At 49.2% G+C, this 25876-nt stretch overlaps 1 protein-coding gene across 2 annotated transcripts in view; it reads left to right on the forward strand.

Annotated features, from left to right (window-relative positions):
* Nucleotides 1-25876, forward strand: part of SKIL (SKI like proto-oncogene) — a 198663-nt gene that overhangs the window by 136585 nt on the left and 36202 nt on the right. For both annotated transcript variants that reach the window (XM_085635244.1, XM_085635245.1), the window contains exon 6: nucleotides 5240-5464. In XM_085635244.1, coding sequence (XP_085491370.1) covers nucleotides 5240-5464 — 225 coding nt within the window. The remainder of the gene's footprint in view (nucleotides 1-5239; nucleotides 5465-25876) is intronic.

Here is a 25876-nt window from a genome sequence, read left to right on the forward strand (position 1 = left end):
TAAACGGTGGGCTGCCATTGGAAATAAGCTTTCTGGGGTGCCTCCTTTTCGCTTTTTTGTCCGCCCCACCCAGACTGGCTCTCCTGCTTTCCTTCTGTCGTGAAGCACTTCCTTATCTTTAGGGAGGGCCATCTGTGTCTAATTAGAAACAGATGGCCCTCCCTAAAGATAAGGTCCGTTGTCCATGCATCTCGCACACCCCTCCCCCACCGCCCGCACTCCACTGCTGAGTTGAAACAATAGATGTTACAGTGCATTGTAAATGCTTGTATTTCCAAGGGCTTTGTCTGGATATTATCGGAAGGCGCTCCTTCTGTGATGACATTCACGGTCCCAGCTGAGAAAACCCCACACATGTGCAGTGAAAGCCGAGTAGGTTCTTCTGCCGGAGGCGGTTTCCGAGAAGCAGTCCCGAGGAAAAGCCTGTTGGATTTAAGTAAGTACTCACGCCATTATACATGCCCGATTCACGCTGTCAGCGCCTCCTCTGATGCAGAGATGCAACGGGAGGTGGACAGACCGGAGGCTTGCTCGATGCAGCAGACCGCAGTGTGCATGCAGTGTACTCAAAGGGATTCACCGCTCTCTCGTTTCCTAAACAACGGGGTGCTCGCCTTTGTGGTGTGCCGGATGCCCCGTGTGCGCCGCACAGCAGCGTTGCGCTGCTCCGTCCAAGTCCTTGCACTGTGGGAGATGGCCTACAGAGAGAGCGGAAGGGATCGCACTAGGGCTGAGATGACCGTGTTAACAACAGCGTTAACTCTTCATTCGTGTACGTTTTGTGTTCTTAGCGTTACTGTAATAAATCGCGAGCCTTCATTTTATACTCAGTTGGAAATTGTGTACTTAGGACACAACTGGGATGTGTGTACACGCGCATGTGTCTGAATGTGCGCGCACTCGCCTATGCTTTTGTATGTGCACGTCTTTCTGTCTGCAGGTGTCCGCATGTGCCCGGTTTGCCCCTACGTTGCCTCGGTGATGGATACACCCAGGCTGCACCGAAGGGGCAGAGTCTTAGCGCTAGTGAACGTGTGTATCTGTGCCAGCGAGCGCGAGGAGGCAGGGTCGTGGTGCTCTGAATGCCCACGAGACAGCACGCGGGGCTTGGGGCTTTGGGCTTCGGGAGAGAGATGTAAGCGTGCGTAAAGTACTCTAAGGGGCAGCGACTGAGCAAGCAGGGCTGTGGAAGGTACTCTCTCTCAGGGCAAGCAACACTGTAGAACGTTCTCCAAGGGTCAGTGACTGAGCATGCAGGGATGTGGAAAGGACTGTCAGGGCCAGTGACTGAGGAATGTGTGTAGAGCACGGTGTGAGTTTATTTATGGCACGTGGCGGTGTATACGGACTGTGACTGTGTGTACTGTAGATACGTTGAAAGCTGGTGTGTGAGAGGGTTTTTGTGCACACTAGTATGAACTTCGTGTTTTGGTTATGTGTTTGCATTTAATCCCGGCATCACGCAGTCATTTTATTTTTTCCAGTGCTAACTCTGCCACGTTTAGCCAACTGTAACAGCTGAAAGTTAAAAAGCCACTGAAAGTTACCACTGGGCAGGCGTGCTACGGCACACTTTAAGAGGGAAAGAGGCAAGCGCTGCTTCGTTACTTTGTGTGAACGCTATGCCACTGCCTCCGTATAAGTTATTTCATCAGGTGAGTAGCCACCGTTAGTGCAGGAGGTGCAGTGGCACCAGGGTCCAGAGGTGAAGCGTGATCATTGCCACCTATGGCAGTGACCACGGTTATGATTGTCTTTTAACGACCATCTTGAGATCAGGGGGTTCCATTTTTGGCTGCTGGCATCATGGCTCATGACGTCCTTGCCCCGGTGCTGTCTCTTTACCCAGAGACAGCTGTAGGAGACCTCTGCAGAAGACAGCTTCAGTAGGAGAGCTGAGAGGTTCAGAGCATACACGAGTGGCCATGGCATCAGAGAAAGGGAAGGGCACCTATATTTGTAACCTCAACTAGCACAGTATCGACGACTTGCCGTTTTACTGTGGGTTCTGGTGGCGCGTGACAGGGTTTGTAACCAAAACCACCCTTTACTCTGTAACGTGAAGTGTCACTGTTGCCATATTTAGGATGGTTAAATGACTCCTTAATGCATCGCTCTGTCGCGAAGAAGCGAAGACGGGCGGGAAGTGTCACATATGGCGTTGCAGCTCTGCGCGTGCAGGATTGAGGTAACACGATGGGCATGTGTATGGCACACAATCTGTCGCTGGTGTGGCATCAGTGCAGTTTTGAGTCTAGTGCACCTTGCACCATTAGTAGTGAGCGTGGATGTGCCCCTGTGTCAGATGAAGTGCCTTTTTTAATGAGCTTTGGGTGCACACAAGTGTGAGACCTCGTGTTAATCTGGCAGGCTGCACGGAATCACTCGCGCATCTTCTAGACATCAGGCATGCCTGTTGTCTGGCTGTTGCATATGTGTGCAAGACAACCGGTGGCAGCAAGTGCTAGGCATATCTGGGCATGTGGGATGTATGGCCTTCCAGTGCACTTTGTGCATGGTTGACGTGGACTAGGGGCCTGAACAGGTGAGTAGTGTGTGTAGCACGCCACCCCCACCACACACATACACACACACATGTCTCTGAATCTCCCACTTATGCCAACGGCTCTACCCGACCCAGGGTGCTCGGCCTGCTGACTCCATTCTCCAAGGCCTTCAGGGAGAGGGGCTCAGAGATGTCACATTCACTTATGGGTGGAGGGAGGCTGAGTAAAAGCAGATGGGGTTTGTTTATAGCGAGATGCCAGATTCATGGAGGGGCGGGGACTTCCGGGCACTCCCACCACGAAATGAAGGGGCCGCGAGCAGCACTCACCGCCCGGACCCTACCAAGTGCCTCAAAGTACCAGGCGATCTTTGGTAGAGTGAACGGCGGCTGTTGCAGCTCTGTGGTGGGACCAAGATACCTTGTCAGGATCAATAGTCTATTGTTGTTTTTACTAAACTACACACTCCCTAGCAGTGTAACGAGCGAGACCGTTCCCTCTCTCGCCCACTGGCCAGTCGGTTCGCGAGGCGCTCTGCATAAATGCACCAGTTATCCATCTCTGGTGCAGCTGCTTCAAGCCCGCGCATGGGAAGCGTGCGGTTTGTGTTTGTATTACACCAACCTCCCCCACCCCCCTTTAACCCATAGTGCTATCTGATTGCTAAAACGGCCCCTCTCCGTTTTCTCTCGTTTCGCCTCCTTACTCATGTTTCCGCTGTAAATCAGCCCTGTTCTTTAGTTGTTCCGCTTCCTCATCACCTAGAGTATTTCATCGCCACCTCTTGTTTAACCTTGTGTCTTTGTATCTCCTCCTATTTGAGAGTTTTTATCGACGATCTTTCAAAGACTAAAGATAATAAACCACACCGTACCATGGTGAAAGAATGCTATTAAAACGAACGTTTCCAACTGGATGGGGCCCCTTTTACTTGTAATTCTTAACATTCCGCCTGTGTCCGGCTAAGCATATCCAGCAAGCTAGTACAAATCCCCTCCCTTTCCTCAGCCCGACCTGATTCCCTGCATTCCTCAGAACCCCTCCCCCCGGCTGGAGACGAGCCCTGGAGTCTCCACACTCGCACCCACACACATGCAAATTGTTTCCTTGCACAAATACGGCTTCTCGGAGCCTCGATCCGAGGGATTCTTTCCTGCACTTGGTTTAGGCTTGCCACCTTTGCAAACTTAAATCCTCTCAGCCTAGCGAGGGTATATAAAATAGACCACAACTGATGACAAAAGATCGAAAGTATGCAGCAGCTCCTAACCGTATGACTGCCTGCTTGCTGGTGTTATTCTTATTACGCTTTCATACTACTTTCAGCAGCGGAGAACGTATTTTGGAAGATCTGGGGCACATGAATTTTGATTTTCGAACAGTTACATATGAAAGTAGTCAAACCACACAACTGCTTCACGGTACATTTTGGAAATAAGAACCCTGCCTTTTATTTTTGTTTTCATTTTTAAAACATAAATAAATGGCATTTTTAAAACATAAATAAATGGCATTTTTATTCATAATGCCAATAGCTTAAACTCTCGTAAATATAAGACCTATTGCATTGCATTTATGATAAAAGGCATTGTCTTGTATTTACGAGAGTTCAAGCTATTGGCATTATAAATGACAATGCCATTTATTTATGTTTTAAAAATGAAAACCAAAATAAAAGGCATTGTCATTTACAATGTCAATAGCTCAAACTGGTGTCAATGCGAGACCTATTGCATTGCAAATGCTTGTTCCTCTTTCTTTCAGCATGTCTTGGGAGTGTATGTATTTTTGTGCTCTCTCCCTCATGTAACGCTACCCCACTCAAATTTGTGCCTACTTGCCTCCTCCTGTTGCTCCTTCCTCACTCCCTGCGTGTTGGCTGTTTCCTCTTCCCTTCCTGTTTATTTTGTCTCTTTTTATTAAAACATGCCACTAGCATCTTGTTTTCCTTCTGTTTTTTGGAGCACCAGGCAGCTGCGGTTTGCTGCATATCTGCTTGATAAATAAAGCTTTGGCATATATATTGTTGTACTGCTGTTCCAAATAAGCAAACCAGTTATTTTTTATTTTTTTATTTTTATTTCGATGTGGAACAGTATTGGCAAAAAAGTATTTGCATAGCCAAAAGTTTAGGTAACGTCATTCAATGGCGAGACCTCTTGGTTTTTAGCAATGCTAGTTTTTTAGGTTATTAAAGTTAAGTCAATTTGTGATGTTTACGAAATGCTTGCCCAAAAGTTTACGTACATGTGTGAGGCATTCTCGCTAATGCGCTTACTTAATTATATAAATAGGTCAACCTTGTTCAGAGTTGTGGAAAACTGCATGTGGTCTGCTTAATCATCCCCTTCTAATGCCATGGTTTGTAAAAACATCTTCAGATGGTTTTTGGTCGTCTCCACTATTTGGCAGTATGCAAGAGAAATGTACTGGAGGTAGTAGGATTAAGGATAAGTAATTTATTTTAGTATAGCTCCTTGTCTCACAGCTTCTAGTTTTCTTGGGGCCTCATGGCTGGTTTGGTAACTGAGATACCCTGGAGGCAGTCGCACCAGTGAGAAGAATTAACGTGTGAATATAGACCACAGATATTAAAATACTTTTTCAATTGTCCGTGATATTCTTGTTTTCTTAATTTTTATTTGTAAAACTGTACGTTTCTTAATCTATTAGTACTTAGTATATTATCATAGAGTGTTTGGGGCTGTAGTAATTGTACATTTTCTTAACAGGAAGTTGACATGCTAAGCAGTCGCAAGATTACTAAAGAACTGACAACAGAGCAACAGAATTTAGAACATGAGCTTGACACACTGCAGGCAGAGCATGCACACAAAATGGAAGAATTGCAAGAGGAGCAGAAGGAGCTAGAGGAAAAGCTGGATCGAGTGAAACAGCAAAATTGTAACTGTAATTCAAGCCTTGAAAAAGATTTAGCTGCACAGTATGCTGCACAGGTGAGAAATTAGTCACTTTTTCTTCATTTTGATAGCCGCAATTTTGTTGTGAAGTGTGCTATATAAATACTTAAACCATATATAACCCTGGCCTTCTTTACCCGTGCACACAGCAGCATACATAGGTTTCATGTCTTGATTCAACTCCAAAGTATTCTGTAGTGTTTTTAAAGGGATCTGCAACATAGCAAATGTGCATTCAGCAGAATATTTAATTTCCTCTTGGTGCATCTGGGTTGCCTTTCTCAGAGATCTCGACATCGTGTCTTTTATTTTGGTGTCTCATTTTCATTGGGTAAAATGCTGTTTTCCCAGGTCACATATTCAGTCCTAATTCATACGAATAATACACTGCTCTACCCAAGACAGGTATCATGAGTTCTTTTTATAAAATTGTGTGAATAGGGTCTCAGAGTTCTAGACATTTGCCAAAATTTAGAGAGCACACCCATACATGATCAAATGTTTAACACAGTCTACATCAGAGAGCAATTTCTTTTCAAACCATACCATCTCGTTAAATCTTCACTATTGTAACATGGCAGGTGTCTTTGTAAAATTCCTATTCACCCCAGGGGGCATATTGACCTTTTGCTACATTACACTGATAGTGTTTGTTACCAAATTCGGTAGTACTCATACTATTGAACCCAGAAAAATGAAAGGCTGAGAATCCTGCTGGATTTAAACCTGAGACCATATGGCCAAATCCTGATTTATGCAGTGTATATATTAGTCGTCTTAACTATCAAAAACGACTCTTGCCCATATGCTACTGTATAGTTGGGAAGGTCACATATTCTGTTGGTTTATCTGTATATCTATTATTTTCCTGACAATATATATATATTTTTTTAAACTTCTCTTTATTAAAATTTCTGCGCAATCCAAGAGTACTAATAACACATAGGCAAGACCTTTTTGGCAGTTACAAGAGTGGTATACATATTATTTCCACATATCACATCACATCATTGGTGTGTTTCCTAGACCTTCCCACTGTCCCATCTCCCCGATTAGACCTTCCCTCCCGCTCCCCAGCACCACAGGCCTTGTAGGTTTCCCATGGGCTCCAGATTTTTTCCCATTTCTTAGGACAGCCCCTGCTTTGGTATACTGTTTTCTCTGCCAGACAGCACCAGTTCAGGTCTTGTTCCCAGTCTGTCAGCCTCGATGCATTAGTCGCCCCCCCTCAGTCTTGCTATGTTTCTCTTGGCTATGACTGCTGCCAACAGTAGCCAGGTTGTAGTGTGTGTTGGCCATCTGTCCTCCCCAGAGACCCCAAGCAAATACCATCTGGCGTCTAGTTGTACCTGCGCACCCACTACCTCGGACATTACTCCGTTTATTTCAGACCAGAATTGTTGAATTTTCGGGCATGCCCAGATAATATGATAGAATGTCCCTATCTTCCCACATCCCAGCCCATATCGCATTTACCCAGCTTATATTGGAGCGTCCTAGGTTCAAACGCTCTGTGCAGCACTCTGATCTGGATTAGTCTGGACCTTGCGCGTATTGCTATTTCCCTGGGACCCTGGATCGCCTCTTGCCAGTCATCATCCTCCAGTAGTCTCCCATGCCTCTCTAAGTGGGCCCAAGGGATCGGGAAGATTGATCATTATTTTACAATATGTAAGGGAGATTGCCTTGTCTACCATAGGATTCAGCAGTAGTCGAGCTTCTAAAGGGGAATATTCAGGTAGAATCTCCCCCTTTGACACATGACAATGCACGGCCTGCCTCAATTGTAGGTAGTGGAATTGTTCCCCGTCCGCCATATGATACTCAGTCTGGATTTCACTAAAAGTCATCATGGCCCCGCTTCTCCATATGTCCCCAAGGCTGCCTATGCCAATGAGACTCCATCCGCAAAGGCCCTGAAACCTCCCACTTCGCTCAGGGAATCGCTTTGCCAAAGCAGGGTTTGCTGTGTCAGTCGCTATTCCCATCCCAGCACCTTTGTGACAGAGTGCTATGCCCGTACCACAGTCTACGTATGCACAGGTAGTGACTTCATTCTTTATTTTTAAATATAGGAGTGAGGCATATCCTCAAACTCCTGTTGCACGTCGGTCCGCCCGGTAATCGAGTTCAATGAGAGGTGCAAACACCCAACCATTAATATTGACTAGTTGGGCCGCCCTATAGTAGTTCAGAATATCCGGAATAGCCAGGCCGCCGTAATATGCCCCCTGCTGCAACTTACGCAGTGTTCCTCCTTATCACAGTAGGTTGCGTTGCTCCCCTTCAATAGTTCGGAAGAAATTCTCTGGTATCCTGTAGGGGGTGTTTTGCAGCACATATAGCAGCCTAGGAAGGCCCATCATTATGAATAACACTGCCCTACACATAAGGAATATGGGCAGCTTGCTCCGGTGTAGGATGTCCTCACGAAGTCTTGTTATGTGGGCCTATACGTTTAAATTCATGAAGTGTGTCTCTGATTTGGTGATCCAGATACCCAGGTATTTGAAATTGGTCCTGGCGTATCAGAGCCCTACATTCCGAGGTAATCTGGCGGTCCTCACCAGTCAACCTAAAAAGGAGCGACTTATCCCAATTGACCTTGTACCCCGAGTAACTACCTAAAAGGCGGAGTATGTTAATGATTCTATGGATCGTCTGCCTGGGCCTGCTGACATAGAGCAGCACATCGTCTGCATACAGGGAAATGCGCTCTTCCCCCTCATTTCCCATATCAATGCCTCGTATCAGAGGGTCCCTCCAGGCCCACGCAGCAATTGGTTCCAGCATCATTGCAAAAATCATGGGGATAGGTGGCATCCCTGACGTGTGCCCCTATGTAGTGTAAAGGGCCTTGAGACCGATTTGTTTCTCCTAATTCACGCCATCGGATTATGATACAGCAGACAGTTCCAAGCTCGAAATTTTGGGCCAAATCCCAGTCCGATAAATAGGACCATTAAATACTGTCGAATGCCATGCGGGCGTTCAATGACAGCACCACCGTGGGTTCTTCCCTGTTTGTTGCCGGCTCCTACATAACACCATATAGGCACTAAAGGTTTAATCTGGTGCTTCTTTGGGGCATGAAACCTGTCAGATCTGGTTGAATTATTGAGGAGATAATGGGAGCGAGACTATTGGAGAGCACCTTTGCAAGGACCTTTGTTTCGAAGTTAAGTAGAGAGAGAGGCCGGTAAGAGCTACATTGTTGCAGAGACTTATCTTTCTTTGGGATGACCACAATCGTGGCCATTCCAAGGTCCTCAGATAGACTCCCCTCTTCCAGTGCAGCAATGAACATCTCCAGCATCAGCTGCGCCACCATGGATGCTACACATTTAAATAATTTTGCTGGCAGTCCGTTCGGTCCTGCAGCTTTCCCTGACTGTAGGCCACGCATGGCATCTTCTATCGACAAGTCTTGTTCAATAGCATCTCTGTCATCCTGTGGGGGAGTTAGTAAGGAGACGTCTTTGAGTAGTTCCGCACACTCGTCCCCTGTCCTAGTCGTTATGGATTGGTAGAGGGCCTCATAGTAAGTCACAAGGGCATCTGCTGTGTCCTTGCCTGAAAATTTTGCCATGCTCTCTATATCCTGAATCTCTGCCACCCAGTTTCACACCGAATCTCTCCTTTCCAACCACACTATGAGCTTGTTTGCTTTGACGCCCAAGTCGTATATCTGTCTCTTGGTGGCCACTGCATGTTTACGTGCCGTTTCCTCCTCCAAATCCCTCAGCTCCTTTTGTTTGAGACGTATCTTTTGTCTCACTCCGGGGTCTAATTTCCCGTTGCAGAGTGGCGCTCTCTCTAGGTCATCAATGTCTCATTCCAATTTCTCACTCGCAGCTCTCCTCTCCTTCCTCTGACCATCCATCTCTTCCTGTACATAGCTTATAGCCACTGCTTTATATGCCTCCCAAAGAGTGCTGCTCGAGGTCACCGACTCGGACTTATCGCTAAAATACAACTGTGTCTGTTTCCTGAACTTTTCTTGTGCGTTTCTGTCTTTGAAGTACCAGGAGGCCAGGCGCGGCGGGATGGTGTAGTCCCTAGTGGTGCCCTGTAGGTGAACCTCTAACGGTAAATGGTCAGATATTCCCCTTGCCCTAAGATGTGCCCGCAAAAGTGCCCCACATGAATGGATTGTGAGAACAGGTAATCTAGTCTCGCCCTGCTACCATGTGCTGCTGAGACGTGTGTATTGTATACTAGTTGGGTTATGCAGTCTCCAAAGATCCGAGAGGCCCATCGCCCCCGCAAACGACCGCAGGGGGAGGACTGTCTCCCGTCGCTTACTGGCCTGGCGGTTCTGTCAGTGTCATAGGACATTACTACATTCATATCTCCTCCCATGAGAAGGAGGCCTGATGGCATTTCGAGCAGTGTTTTGCTGAGTGGAGGGAGGGTTTCCGCGTGGAGCTTCGGCGGAACATAAACAGAGCACATGTTCAGGTCTCACCCCTCCCACTTCCCAGATACCGCCACAAATCGTCCCAACGGGTCCTGCCATGTGCGGTGTATTAGAATGGATGCAGTATTTTTAGTTAGTATTGCTACCCCCCGGGAACCCGATGTGAAGCCAGCGTGTGCCCGGAGTGTGTCCCCAAACCTATTAAGTGCAAGATAATGATAACCCCGTAGATGCATCTCTTGCAAAAATACCAGGTCAGGGGAGTGCCTGCAGAGGTACTGCAGGACCATAGTTCTTTTTATTTTGTCCCCCAACCCATTGACATTCCACGTCATGATTTGCATTGTATCCGTCTGCTGTGTGGTCATGTCAGCAGTTGGAAAGTCTGCCATCCATCCCACTCCCTTTTGCCATAGGAATTGCCTAGCATAGGAGGTGCAACATGCTGTCTCGACTGTGAATTGCATAAAACGAGAACTAAACATAACTATACAACTTAATAGAACAATCCCACTCCTGCTCCCCCCCCCCCCCCCCCCCCGCTACCTGGCATTGTAGATTTAAAACTACCCACATCCCCACAGTGGAGAGTGCTTGTCGCTCAATAAAAACCATAAATCTGTAACTCTGGGTTGGTTAGCTCTGCCGCCAATAAGCCGTAGGCGGCCCTTACCGCTCACTTTTCTATTCCCCACTTCTGGTTCTGGACGTTTAGAGTGATAGCATAAAGTGCATCCCCACTGTCATCGGGCTCAGAGGGCAATGGAGACCAGGCCTCTTACCACCATGTTTCAATTTGTTTAACTTCCACCATATTTTGTTTCTGGCCTGAGCCTGCCATGCCCGCCCCCACCTCCCCCCCCTACTCCAAGGACACTCTGTAATTCTTTTTACTCATCTAGTCTCTGGAGTTCAGTTCTTGGGGGAGAGCTCCTCCCTGGGCTCTCGGTGTACCGCTCTTGCTGCTCCGTGACCCCCGAACCCCTGCGTCTTCGGCTGTTTCCATGTCGCGACTGCTCGCTGGCCAGTCTCCCCTCCTCCAACCAGCCCCATACCTCGCTGTGTGTCGTAAAATACCAAGATATGCCACTATCCAATACCCTGAGCTTGGCTGAGAAGAGCATCATATATTTAATGTTCTCGAAGCGCAGGGCTCTTTTGACCTCCTGGAATGTGCGTCGTTGGACCATAAGGGTAACAGATCTACACTGGGGCCCTCTGCCCCCTCAGGGACTGCCACCACCCTGATGTTATTTCTACATGTTCTCCCCTCCTGATCCTCCAGCTTTGCCGCCATGATCTTTTGGTGGTGCATAAGTTGCTGTACCCGCTCCTCCATCTTGTTCTGCGTGGACTGTAGTTCACCTATGTTTGTTTCTGCCACTGCGACCTTCTCGGAGGTCGTGTTCATATCCGCCAGTAGTAATGTCATTTCAATGGTGACCATGTCCATTTTGGACTCCAGGGTGGTTCTGAGGTCCCTGATGGGGGTTATATTGGCGCCCATGGACGGTTCCGCCATTTCCTGGGAGTCTGAGGACAAGGCGCCCTCTGTCCTCCTGAGCACCGCGTATTTATCCAACTTATTGGTCTGCGTCGGCGGGTTCCCCTTGGTTCGCATATTGTGAGGGGGGGAGAAGTCCGCTTACTTTAGTTGTTTTTGCCCTAGTCCCCGCTCCGCCGTGTGCTGGTGGTTGTGTAGGTATCCAGCACAGGTACTCCGGCTGATCCCAGCAACTTTATGTGCAGCCCCCGTGGTCCCACGCACTCCAGAGCCGACCCAAGCACACCCTGCTTACTCTTCCCACGGCCTCTCCCGGCCTGCTTCTGCTGTTCGCCCAGATGAACAAGAGACCATTTCAATCATCTTCCATGTCAAGATCAACAGGCAGGTGACTTTTTAACCAAACTTTCCTGAGATCGACTGTAGGTATCCCTGCTCCTGAAAGGCTAATTGGCCGTTCTTGTGCAACACCTGTTCATCCTAGTCCACCTCCTCGCTCCCCAGGTAACTTCCGCTTTTCGTTCAGTCGGCGTGGCGAGCCGCTGGCACCGGGGTGTTTACCCTCATTGAGGATCGCTGTGAGGAGGGAGTTATATATCCCTGCTGGCTTTCTACCGACAGCGGTGCTGTCACTCCGGCGTCACCCGGGTAGTTTCTCCTTTTCTCCCCAAGGCACAGCCTTACGCCGGCTGGGCCCCCGCCTTACCACGCTCGGTTGCCTCCTCGGCCCGCTCAGAGTCCCGGTGTGTTTCTGGTATATTGTTACATGTTTCACTGAATGATATTTATGAGGAAAAACACCTATGCTTCTCCCTGTGTTTTTCATGGGGATGTTGCAGTCAGGCACCTTCTTGTGGCCAGTTGTGGTGGTGGTATAAAGCAGTTGCCTATAGTAGCTATAGTGTAGAACTGATGCGGCTTCTTGCCCCTCGTTGGGAGGGCTACTGAGAGTCCCTATAGTACACCGAGCTTTGGTGCCTACATCAAGGCATGCTCCCACCACCTGGGGCGATGTAGTGTGAAAATCTTACAGGTGTGTTGCTCATAGAACCTGTCACATGCTAAAACATAATTCGCTTCTTCTACTTAAATGTGTGCTCACAGCAAGGCCTATTCCACAAACAGGGCTGCTGCTAGCAGAGGCGACTGACATCCAGATCGCCTTGTCAGTGTGCTTTTTCTGCCCGAAGTTGTTCAAATGCTGGAGCCTGGAGAGCTGGTGAGCACTCACAAATCTTCATTCACCATCTTCGTCAGCTGTGCCCTCCAGTCAGGCATGGGAGCTCCACCCGAGAGCTCTCTTCTTGACTACAGGCAGCTCGGTGCTGGGCTAATATGCAGGAAGTGGATTTGAGAGCTGAGCCGGCAGCCAGGAGGTGCTGAAATGTAGGAAGTACTTTCAGAAGGGGAGAGCTCTGGCATGCAGTCAGAAGAGGAATGAGGGACCTGGTCTGTTTTGCAACGGGTGGCTATATCACCACCATTGGTGTTGCCTGCAGCCCCGTTGGCCGGGGGAGGGGCAACAAGCCACACGGTGGTCCTTTGGGATCGCTGGTCAATCTGCAGCTGGGCGCCGCTTCAAGTACCAGCTGGCCCTGGTCCCGCACAGGCCCGCCTCCACCTCCGCAAGTCAGCCTTTTGTGGTGCCTCAGCCTTGCCTCCGCCTCATGTGCCGGTCGTTCCCCGCAGGCCCTCCCCCCCCCCCCCCCCCTCGCTTTGGGTGGGAGGAGGGGGGAGATCCTCACTTACTCTGCCCGTATCTGGTCCTCTATCGTGGCACACCTCTCCGCCAGCACGCCTCGAGTCTGGGTCTTTTCACTGTGCGGCCGGTCCGTAGTCGCGTTTCCTCTGTTGGCCGTCGGACGGGCCTGCTGTTTATCGCTCCAGTGGGAGCCCAGATTTAGGGTTTTATGGCCTCTCTTTGGCTCCGGATGTGTGTCGCCCCCCGCCCAGGCACTTAAGTAGAGCTTGCGGCTCAGAAGTGGCTGGATATGGGGCGGATTTTAGTGAGCGCAGGAGGGCCACTCTGGGGCTCTCACTTTATGCGGCCATCTTGGCTTGCGCCAAGCCACGCCCCCTTTCCTGACAATCTTGATTGTATGATTATTTTGGTAGATTAACCGGAGGTCTTCATCCTGCTGTTTATTTCCTAGCCATCTGATGTAAGTATTTTCACAGTTACCTTCTTTCGGGGCATCTTGTTTAGCATGATACTTTACATCAGACTCAAGATAATGACTGATGGTAGTTGGTATTAATAGTATGGGTAACAGTCACACAATTGTTTCAGTTCTTCAATATGTGTTGTTTGTTTGTTTATTCTTTGTTTTCTTTCTTAGGCTTTAACACACACCTACGCAAAAGATACAACAGCGCCTTTCCAGTCATGACTTCTTGTAATGCTTGGTCACCATACTCCCTGCTCTGCAGCTGTGCCACAATAGACCCTTTTCATATAATTACCATTGCACGCGATCACACCCATCCCCCATAGCAATGACTTTCTGAGTAAGTTCTTCTAATGTTAACGGTCTTCTAGACACTGTGAAACATACCACGGTTGTCACTTTTGCACACCCACATATGCCTCAGGTACTCTTACTTCAAGAAACCCACCTTATGGGAGATTGTTGTCCCTTCATGGCATGTAGGGGCTGTGATAGGGTTTCCCACACAGGGTATATCCGAGGGTCTCGAGGAGTTGCTATCCTACTGCGACGTTCCTTCCCCTTTTCAGTTTCTCATGAAACATGTGACCCTCAGGGCTGCTTCCTTGCCCTGACATAGACACTGGAGGGCCAGGCTATTAGCTTATTGAGTGACTATGCACTGCCTGCATCTCTTGGTGTTTGCCTCAGAGTTCTCTCCAAGCTCCACTTGAGCTTTCCACGGGGTCTCACATTGATTGAAGGTGACTTTAATTCAGTGTCCAACCCAGAACTCCATAACACCTCATCCCCTACTAACCCTAGGTGTGCTAGGGTGCGTCTCTTTGCAGACTGGATTGCAACTCTTGGCCTCTGCGGTGCCTGGAGAGCATGGCATCTGAGACATCGTCAATTAACTCACACCTCAGCGGCTTGTCCTACACACTTGCGGATAGACCTAGTATTTTTAGCCGCCTCAGATTGCCGAGTTATTGCACAAATACAAATTCTTCCTTGTGGAATTTCAGACCATTCCTCTCTTCTCCTCCATCGCGCACCCCCCCCCCCCCAAGTCCAGCCAATGCCCTATTTGGCGTCTTAATGCCTGTTATCTCCAGGATAGGGCTTTTGTTCAAACTTGGTGGGCCACAACAGTCCGGATTTATGGATGGGGACAAAAATCGTAAACTGTTGTATTGATTGGCCTTCCGTCAACAGGTGAACAGAATCGTACCTGAAATTATTGATTAATGTAGTCACCCATTTCACACGCTCTCCAAGATTGCTTAAGCATTCGTTCGCTCGCTATTACGAAAACTTGTACACGGCTCCTGTGGGGAGGGGCATGGACTTTCCTGGCCACTTCCTTGACGCCGTCCCCCTTCCTCGCCTATCCCTCACTGAAATCTGCATGCTAGACGAACCCTTTACAGCAGAGGAGGTTTGTGAAGCACTGTCTGAAATGGCGCCGGGAAAGACTCCCGGACCAGAAGGCTTCCCTATTGGATATTATACTACAATATGCGAGACTCTAATTCCCCACCTTCTGTCCTTTCATAAGGAGGTGTCTGGCGCCTTTCCTCTGGAACTGGACTCGACCACTATAGCTGTGATCCCTAAAACACAACCACCCTCTACATCATGCACGGACTATCGTCCAATATCCCTCCTTAATGGAGAGGTTAAAATCTTTGCCACCATGCTGGTTACCTGTCTTTAGCAGGTCCTTTCTATGCTGATCCACCCAGATCAATGTGGTTTCTTGCAGACCCGTAATACGAGGCATTGCCTCCGAAGGTTCCACGTGGCCCTGGCTCACAGTCATCAACTGCCCCATTATCTAGCTTTACTTTTTATCGATTTTTAAAAGGCCTTCAATGCGGTGGACTGGGGTTGCCTTTAACTAGTGTTGAATTAAGCTTTCATCGGACCTCGATTTTGTGGTATGTTTCAAGCTCTTTACTCCAACCCCACTGCTCGAGTCCAAATTAAGGGAGTCCTCTCTACAACTTTCCCCATAGGGTGAGGGACAAGACTGGTTTGCCCCTTCTACTCACTCCTCTTTGTGCTCGCAGTTGAGCCTCTAGCTCAGCTCATCTATCCAGATGCCCAGTTAAAGGGATGGAAGTGGGGGTTGGACTGGAAGATCGCATAGCTCTGTTTACAGACGTCCTTCTACACCTTGCAGACCTTGCCACAAGTGGTTCTCATTAACTTCATCCCCTGAGATGCTTTGAGTCCACCTCAGGTCTTGAAATGAATCACTCCAAATCCATACTGGTTCCCCTGGACTCATCTAGAGACTGCTTTGATTAGCAGACGAATATTTCTCCTCGTCGGCTCAGTTTCAGATATTCTGGCATTATTTTGCATCCTGAACTCTCTTGGACCCTTAACCTCCAACCCCTGGTTGGCAAGGCCAAATCTGACCTTATTAGGTGGCAATCCCTCCCCTTAATTGTCATAGGATGTATAGCTTTATACAAGATGATGATTCTACCACTATTTCTGTACTTTTTTCAGAATTTACCACTTCATTTGTCGCAGACGTGTTTCGGAACCTTAGAGGGTACAGTTACAACATTTCTATGGCATGGGTCTCCACCTCTTCTTGCTTTCACACATTGCCAACAAGGGCTCTACAACGGTGGAATGGCAATGACCAACCTTTCCTTTTAATATTTGACTTCTCACCTCCTTGTTATTCATGATTAGTTCAATGGGGATGGTCCGTCCCTGCTTGTTGATTGGAGCTGTCTTTGTTGGGTTCCCTCGCCTACAAGCCATGGTCTATGGCTCCCCAGTTCCTACCTCCATGCCTAAACATGTAAAATGGGATGCCAAGCTCACACAACAAACACTTCTCTGGCATGGTACTAGGCTGAAGGAGGTGGCCACGCTTTAGGGTTTTAAGAACTGGGACCTTATTGGTATTACTGGTGGGGAGGTGTGGACTGGTGTGCGCAACAAGAAGGAACAGTCTATGAACCCAGAGGTTGCCCCCACAAACCTGTGCGGGTTTGGAGAAAGTGGTTGGGCCAATTTGCTTAAGATTTTTGCCTGCTTAGAGTTTGTATGGTGATATCTGTAATTTTAATGTACCACTTGAATATCGTTGAATTGTACTAACGTTAACTCTCCTTTTCTTTCTATGTACTGCTATACCTGTGTGTCATTTGTTCTACTGTACCAGTAGCTTGGGGGGTGGAAGATTAGTTAAGGAAGCAAGAGAACAAGTGGGCAGATTGATTTAACAGTAGTTACAGATGTACAGTTCTAGATATATCTTAATCGAAGAGTCTTTTGAATAGGAAAGTTTTTAAAGCTCTAAAGGGGAATAAGTCTGGTGGTTGTCTCAGGATGGTAGAGAGTTCGACTGTCTTATTGCGGCCCTTGTGAATGATCTGAGATGGTGTTAGTAATGCGATTTTTGCTTCTAAAATCTCTGGAAGCACCACAGAATGTCAAGACATTGGGCAGGCAATTGTGTCTTGTCTGGTGGTTTCCTTCGCGAGTGCCCCTCGGGTGTTCACGAAAGTGATGGCGGCGGTCGCAGCTCATCTGCGCAGATTAGGGGTTTCAGTCTTCCCCTATCTCGACGACTGGTTGTTGAAGGCGGGCTCGCCCCAGGCAGTCGTCTCCCACCTCCAGACTATGGCCGACCTCCTGCATTTGCTGGGGTTCTCCATCAACGTGCCGAAGTCGCATCTGAGTCCCTCCCAGAAGCTTCTTTTCGTTGGAGCGGTTCTGGATTCGGCGTTGTTTCGGGTCTATCCTCGAACAGCGGTTTCGGGATATTCAGGCTCTGATTCCGATCTTTCAGCCTTTATCCCGAGGTTCGGTCAGGATGGTCCTGCGGCTGCTGGGTCTAATGGCCTCCTGCATCCTGCTGGTACATCACGCCAGGTGGCGGATGCGGGCTCTGCAGTGGGACCTGAAGTTCCAGTGGGTTCAACATCGAGGCAACCTGTCCGACCACGTCCTGATCTTGGAGGGCACTGCAAGACAGTTGCAGTGGTGGCTCACGGACCGCGATTGGGTCAGTGGCGGATCCCTCTCCCTATCCCAACCAGAGCACGTAGTGGTGACAGATGCGTCCCTCCTTGGATGGGGGGGGCCACATGGGAGAGGCAGAAATCAGAGGCCTCTGGTCTCCGGCGGAGTCCCGGCTCCATATCAACCTATTGGAGCTGCGGGTGATCCGGCTTGCACTGAAGGCATTTCTTCCCTCTGTACGGGGAAGTGTAGTGCAGGTGTTCACGGACAACACCACCGCCATGTGGTATTGCAACAAACAGGGTGGGGTGGAGTCGTGGACCCTTTGTCAGGAGGCTCTGTGCCTCTGGACAGGGCTGGAACATCAGGGCAACAACCTGGTGGTTCAACACCTGGCGGGCTCTCTGAACGCCAGGGCGGACGAACTCAGCCGCCGCTGCATGATGGATCATGAATGGCGTCTGAACTCGGACGTGGCGCAAGGCCTCTTTCGGCAGTGGGGAGAGCCTTCGTTAGATCTATCCGCCGAAGAGAACACGCAATGTCATCAGTTCTGCGCGTTGGAATTTCCAAGGCGGCACTCGCTCGGAGACGCTTTTCGAGTGGAGTTGCGGTCTGTTGTATGCCTTTCCGCCTATACCACTTCTGCCCAGAGTGCTGAAGAAGATTAGGCGCGACCGGGCCCAAGTCATCCTTGTGGCTCCGGATTGGGCACGAGGATACTGGTATCCCGAGCTACTCAGTCTGTCAATCAAACCCCCGATTCGACTGCCTCTTCAGGAGGACCTTCTGTCGCAGCAGCAGGGGACGGTCCTCCACCCGAACCTGTCCAGCCTCCACCTCCATGCGTGGAGATTGAGCGGCGACAGTTGATGCCATTTGACTTGCCTCCTGACGTCTGTGATGTCCTTCTGGCAGCCAGGCGTCCCTCCACTAAAACGATATACGCCTGCAGGTGGAACAAATTTGTGGCACGGTGCACAGCAAAGGCTGTGGATCCCCTTTCCGCCCCTCTTTCTGAAGTTCTTCTCTTTCTTCTTTCCCTGGCCCAGCAGGGCTCTGCTCTAGGCACCCTCAAGGGATATCTATCAGCTGTTTCTGCCTTCTTACGGCTTCCTGATCAGCCTTCTCTTTTCAAGTCCCCTGTTGTTGCTAGATTCTTTAAAGGCATTACTCACATGTTTCCTCCTGTCTCTTTCGTAATGCCTCATTGGGACTTGAACCCGGTGTTAACCTATCTGATGTGCGCTCCTTTTGAGCCACTTCATAATTGTCCTCTTCGTCTTCTGACTCTTAAGACTGCTTTCCTTTTCAATTCAACAGTCTTAGTGGCTGCTCTTTGGGTGGTAATGAAATCATACATAGAGGCTCGGAGAGTCAGCCTTTTGATAATCTAACTGAGTTTGCGATACTCTCAGCAGAAGACTTTGGTAAGGTGGCCCTAGGGATTTCTTCGGATTCATTTTTGGACCCCTGCCACATAAATTCTGGAAGGAGTTTGAAGCAGAGCTGTTTCCTACACTTCGGCTGATCTGTAATCAGTCTCTCCTTAGTGGTGTGGTCCCGTCTCAGTGGAAACAGGCACTGGTGACTTCTCTGTTAAAGAAGTCCACTCTGGACCCTGCCAGTCCCAACAACTATAGACCTATCTCCCTCTTGCCTTTTCCGGCCAAAATTGTAGAAAGAGTGGTTGGAAGCTACCTCTCAAAACACCTTGAAATAAACAAAATCTTAGAGGATGTACAATTTGGCTTCCGGCCTGCGCATGGCACTGAGACGGCTTTGGTGACCGTGATGGACGAGCTTCGGATGCGGGCAGACAGAGGGCAGGCAGCAGTTCTTATTCTGCTTGACCTGTGTGCCGTATTCGGTACCGTCAACCATGTCATCCTGTTGAGGAGGCTGAGGGAGGTTGGGGTGACTGGCCTCGCTCTGAGCTGGTTCCAATCCTTTCTTTAAGATAGGAGTCAAGCAGTGGCCCTTCCTCCTTACCAATCTGCCTTTACTAACATCACGCATGGTGTACCTCAGGGTTCTGCAATTAGCCCTATTCTTTTTAATATTTACACGTTACCCCTGATTGCTGTCATTAGGGCGCATAATATTAATCTAGTAAATTATGCCGATGACACGCAACTGATTCTCTCCTTAGAGGGAGATCAGTCGACTTCTTTGGAAGTGTTTCATAGCTGCTTGTGGGCCATGGCTCACTGGTTGAGGGTAAACTCTTTACAATTTAATGCTGGAAAGAACGAGGTCCTTTATTATTCAGTCGGGAAGGTTCCTTCTGTGCTGCCTGTAAACTTTTGGCCTTTAGATTCACCTACCGCATTACGACAGGTGGAAAAGGTTCGGAACCTGGGCGTTATGTTTAATAACTAACGTTGGAGGCTCAGGTTAACCAAACAGTGGGAAGTTGCTTCGGCATTATTCGAAATCTGCGAAAGATCTTTCCCTTAATGCCTTCCCAGGCGCGAGCGCTAGTAGTACAAAGTACTATTTTAAAGATTAGATTACTGCAATGCGCTGCTACTTGGATCCCCTAAATCTCTTCTAGATAGACTTCAGCGGATTCAGTCAACAGCAGCCAAGTTAGTATTAGGCTGGCCTAGAGATTCCTCATCCTCACTGGCTATGGCGGAGCTGCATTGGCTCCCAATTAGACAAATAATCCAGTTTAAATCTCTCTGCTTAGTGTTCAAGGCCCTGCATGGGATCGGGCCCGTCTCCATGCAGAGAAAGTTTGAATGGTACACTCCAGGGAGATGCTTGCGTTCCTACTTAGCTAGACTGGTGAAAATACCTAGAGTTAAGAAAGTCAAATCAGGCGGCAGAGCCTTTGGTGTATCAGCTGCCAGACTATGGAATGAGCTTCCGCTGGAACTGAGACAAGTCAGTGACCTTTTCCCTTTCAGGAAGAGATTAAAAATCTGGTTATTCCCCAATATCTAGTTTGTTGTTAGCTCCTCGGGGTTTACCCACAATTTATGCACTCGTGTTTGTCACTGCCAGGATGCTTCTAAGTGTTAGTGCGCTTTACAAGTGAGATAAATAAATAAATACATTTCCTGGTTGCCATCACCTCTGCCAGAAGAGGTGAGTGAGCTCCAGGCTCTTTCTTCTAAACCTCCTTTCCTCTCTGTCCATCCGGACAAGGTTGTTCTCAGGACTCGTCCTTCCTTTCTCCCTGAGGTGGTTACTGACTTTTTGCAGCGTGAATCTTTCTGGATTCACTATGCTGTGCATTATTCCGCGATCTTGTGGTTGGGTCCGGATTCGTAGTCTTTTCTTTGTTTTTTTTTTTTTTTTTGTAGCCCAGGTGGGCGGCGACGACCACCATTTGGTGCACCTTCCGTGACGTCGTCGTGCTTCCTGCGGAAGTCCCACCTTTGGGGCGCCATCTTCAGTTTCTTTTTTCCGCCGTTGGGTCTGGATCGTCATCGAGAAGCTCCAGAGTTACAACCGAAGGAAGAAGAAAGAAAAGCGAGTTTAGTCGACAAATACATCGGAGATTTCACAGGAAAGGAGGTTATTTCATCAGGAGCGCGAAGAAAGGAGGTTCAGCGCTCTTTTTTTTCTTCGACGACCTTGGAGAATGCGCACTCAGAGGCCCTGAGCGCAATGGACAAGACGCCATTCAAGTTCTGCCCAAACTGCCACCACAAGTTCGCGCAGAAGGACCAGCATCCGGTCTGCAACCTCTGCCTACCGGTCGAACACCAGAGTAAGGACTGCAACGCCTGCTCAGCCTTCGCGCCGAAGACGCTCAGGGTGAGAGATCGGCAGAGAAGAGCCAACGCCAGCATGGATGACAAGGGTAAGGCCCCGTCGGTCTACGATCTGGGCCTCTCCTCGGACGACGAGGACAACGTCGCCGGGACAGCCGAAAACTTCACGGTCGTAGAGACCGACAAGAAAAAAGAAGACGAGGTAAGAGAATAGTCGAGCGAAAAACAGAAAGTACCTCGAAAACACGAGGGTGACTCGAGAAAATCAGAGTCTAAGTCCACGAAGGGAGCCCCGGCGCCGAAAACTTCGACGACCAAAGGGGGAACCATGGACAAGAGGCCGAGCGGATCCTTAGAGAAGGACTCCCTGGTGCCGAAAGACGCCGAAAGGCAAGGGTCGTCGAAGACAACCCAGGGAACGGCCCGATCAACGCTGAAAGGACGGTCGACGTCGACGCAAGTTTCGACGAAAAGATCCGCTGTCGACGCCGAAAGCATCTCCGAGATGGAGAAAAAGAAGAGGCGGCTCGAGGCCGAGATGGAGAACATCCTTCAAAGGAAGAAGGAGTTCGACGCCAAGATGAAGGAATTCAAGATTCCAACGGTTTCATCGGCGGACGTCGTCGAGGTCGAGGATGAATTCGACACCGAGGGACTGATGAGGGATCTCGAAGAGGAAGACGAGACCTATTATGAAGAGGAAGCCGAGGAAGAAGACCAACAGTCGGTCTACGGCTCGGCACCATCGACCAGCCACGAGATCGAATGGCAGGATCTCGACACCGAGAACCCGGAGGAGTCCGTGGACACGTACCCTTCGAGGCCTTCGCCACCCGACGACATCGGGGTGTACAATATGGTGACCCAGACCCAACGGCGGAAAAAAGAATCTGAAGATGGCGCCCCAAAGGTGGGACTTCCGCAGGAAGCACGACGACGTCACGGAAGGTGCACCAAATGGTGGTCGTCTCCGCCCACCTGGGCTACAAAAAAAAAACAAAGAAAAGACTACGAATCCGGACCCAACCACAAGATCGCGGAATAATACATTGCCCACCTTCTTTCCGCCTCAGCATCCCTCGAAAGAGGAAGAGAGGCTCCACCGTCTGGACCCAAAACGTGCACTCTCCTTCTATTTGGACCGCACGAAACAGTTCCGGGTGGACGACCAACTCTTCGTTGGCTGCGTGGGCGCTAAGAAGGGGCGGGCTGTGCACAAGCGGACCATCTCTCGGTGGGTCGTTTTGTTAGTCAAGGCCTGTTATTCCTTGGCTAAGAAGGAACCTCCTGTGGGGCTGAGGGCCCATTCTACTCGGGCCACAGCGGCTACTACTGTCCTGGGACGGGGAGTCCCTCTGTAGGACATTTGTCAGGCAGCAACGTGGGCCTCGCTGCATACGTTTGCCAAGCATTACTGCCTGGACATCCAAGTCCGGAGAGATGGCTTCTTTGGCTGTTCCGTTCTCCAGGACTTCCTGGTGGGATCTTGGTTCACAGACCCACCACCGGGGTTGGTATTGCTGGGGTATCTATTCTAAGGTAAGGAATCTAACTAACGTGTTTCTTTCAGATGCACAAGTTACTTACCTTCGGTAACGATATATCTGTAAGAAACATTAGTTAGTTAGAGTCCATACCGCCCCACCCATCCTCCCCGTTCTGCGAACTGATATCTAGGGTTAAGGTCATCCCTTTCAGGGCCCTAGCTTCATGGCACCAGTGTCGGTTTCTTGCATAGCTCTGCATTCCTGGCGCGGAAAGCTGTGTACAAGAATTGACGTCAGATCGCGAGGGTGGCGTCTAAGTACTCCGACGTCATCCCGGTGATCACGACGCCAACGACGGACGTGGAGCCGCAGACCACGCCTAGCGACGCTCAAGGGTATTGCTGACGAAAAATCTTTCCGGATCCAGCCTGACGCCTGGGGATATTCTAAGGTAAGGAATCTAACTAACTAATGTTTCTTACAGATATATCGATACCGAAGGTAAGTAACTTGTGCTTCTATAGTGCAAACCTAGCCAAAAGATAGCACAGTTCTGTACACGGTGAAAGGCAAGCTCAAAGTCAGCGAGTAACAGGAGATGAAGCTGAGTTGTGGATGGTTAATACATTGTTATGTAGTGTTCTTTAAAGAGGGGAGTACTGGAAATACGTGATACGTCCTTGATTATTTCCAAATTTGGAGGGCAGAGCCTAGCTGCGCAGCAAGATGGCCCCTTGGTGAGGTGCTCTGCCAGCTGAAATCCAAAAGCACCAAAATCTGTGCCCATCGATGGATGAAGTGTGCACACGAGATCCCCCAGTGACTGCTGCTGACTCCAGCGTTCGGCTTGAGAGTTAATCTGGGGCCCGTCCGTGGCGGAGGCAGAGGCTTAAGCCAAGGCCCTGGTGAACTATGAGGGGGCCAGGCCTGAACTGCGGCTGCTGGGGGCCGTCTGACTCTGACGGAATCTTTCTGCCAGAGGTGGCTGGACCCAAGGTAGGACCGGTCGGGAGGTGAAGGGCAGCTACTGAGGCCGGTCTTGACCTCCTGCTGAGCGGAAGATAGACGAGTCCCCGCCGGACGCAGGAGAGCGGTGAACTGCGAGGAGACCGGATTTGAGAAGCCTGACCGGCTGTGTTGTCTGCCCGGCCCATCGGTAAGGCCTTGTTGCGGGCTGGGGTAACCGCGGCCAGAGAAGCTGGCTCTCTCCTGCCTGGTAGAAGAGGCTGACCCACGCATTGCTGCACTTGGAGGCCCGAGAGGGAGATAGAAGTGGATGAGATTCTCGGGCTTCCCTCTCCGGTGCACTGATCCTTTGGGCCTGCACTGTCATTTCCGATATCGCTGGCGCTTTTGACCGGGGCGGTGGGGCTTGCAGCAACAGTGGCGAGAGGCCTGACCCTCCCTCCCCCCCCCCCCCTCGCCCTTATATAGCCGGGGCAGAAACTGGGTCGGCTCAGCGCACTGCGGAGGCCTCTAGTGAGGCTCAAGGCAGCGCCTAGGCTACAACTGTTTGCTGCGACGAAGCCACTGGGACGAGTGTGGGTCTGAGAGCTGCGGAGGCGCAGGGAAGCACTCGGAGACTTTGAAAGGTGGATAGCTGCTGGGCTCTCCTCCAGCCTCCACTCCCCCTTATTCCCAGTAAAACAGCTAAACGGGACCAACGGCTCCCCTACGGACAGGCCGATCCAGCTGCACTACGGTTGGTGAACTTACATCATGGGGAAACCCGACACCAGGCTGGCCCGGCTCCTCTTTGAAAGAAAAAAAAAAAAAAGCCTGTCCAGCCTGAATCACAACAGGTAGCCAGCTGCCAAGGACGAGAGCAGAGTTCACCACTTTACTGGCTCTAAAGCTGCACTCAAATTTGCCAAAGGACTGGCTGCAAAATCGCCTGGAACTTCCAGCGGAGACAGGAAAATGCCCACCTAGAGGACAATAATTGAACTTTAATTTTAAAGCCCAGCTGCATAACGAGCAGTAATCTCTGAGTGTGGCGTAGCAATGCTGAACATCTAAGTATCCTCGCTCTACCGCCGGTGGGACCACTTCAGCGGTGTAATCCACTATTTCAGCCACCTAGCCAAGAATAGGCTGTGAGGCTCTACTTCGCCCTCCGGGATAAATCCCAAACCTGTTGACTCTAATATGGGGGGCATTTTGGGTGGGGTCTAGATACTCGATCATGTTCCGGGGTTGGGATGGAGGTGTGGTGTGTTTTCTTACTCCTTTAGATTTCTGGAGTGTTTATTTTTATTTTATGTTATAGAGCGTGTCCCTGTCATGTACACACACGCAAAATGTTTGAACATGCAGTTAACACATTGGATCCCCACTTGGTGTCTCACTGTATCGCCGGCATTACTCATCCGTGATCACGATTTGTCTCACCATCAGCTGGATACTCCACACTACATTGGTTCAATCCTTTAGGAATATTCATGGCACATTTAAGATGAGACAATTACTAAAACACGCAAAGATTTTGAGACAGACCTCTACAGGAAAGAAACGGACAGAAACAATTTTCTCATGTATAAAAGTTTTCACCAACAGTCATTAAAACATCACATGCCTTACACACAACTATTAAGGGTGAAAAGAATTGTATCAAATCCAGAGATTCTTGTGAAACGCACTAATCATATGGTACAATGATTTAAAGAACGCGGATATCCAAAACATTTATTAATCCAACCTAAAATCCGATGTGAATCGAAAACCCGGGAAGAGCTGTTGATGCCTAAAGAGAAACCCACACAAAACCGTATGCCTGTTGTGTCCAAATTTTCTACAATGAACTGTTCATTTAAAAGGATCATCAAAAAACATTGGTTGATACTAAGGTTAGAACCAGACTTTAACCACATCTTTGATCAAGAACCCATATTTGCCTACACACGAAGAAATAACTTAGGAGAAATCATTAGGAATCCGACCGGCCAATCCAGTCAAGTCATATACAAAGGAACAGTAGCGTGTAGGAATTGTAACAATTGTCACAATATTATAACCGGCTCCTACATAACGCACCCAATGAAGGGACACAAAATCAAATTGAAAGTGACAGCCACATGTGACACATCGAATCTGATATACTTACTCAAATGTCCCTGCGGTAAAACCTATGTAGGACAAACAGAAAGGAAAATCAAAATACGCATGA

Source organism: Triturus cristatus, chromosome 11 (assembly GCF_964204655.1).
Source record: "Triturus cristatus chromosome 11, aTriCri1.1, whole genome shotgun sequence".
NCBI lineage: Eukaryota > Metazoa > Chordata > Amphibia > Caudata > Salamandridae > Triturus > Triturus cristatus.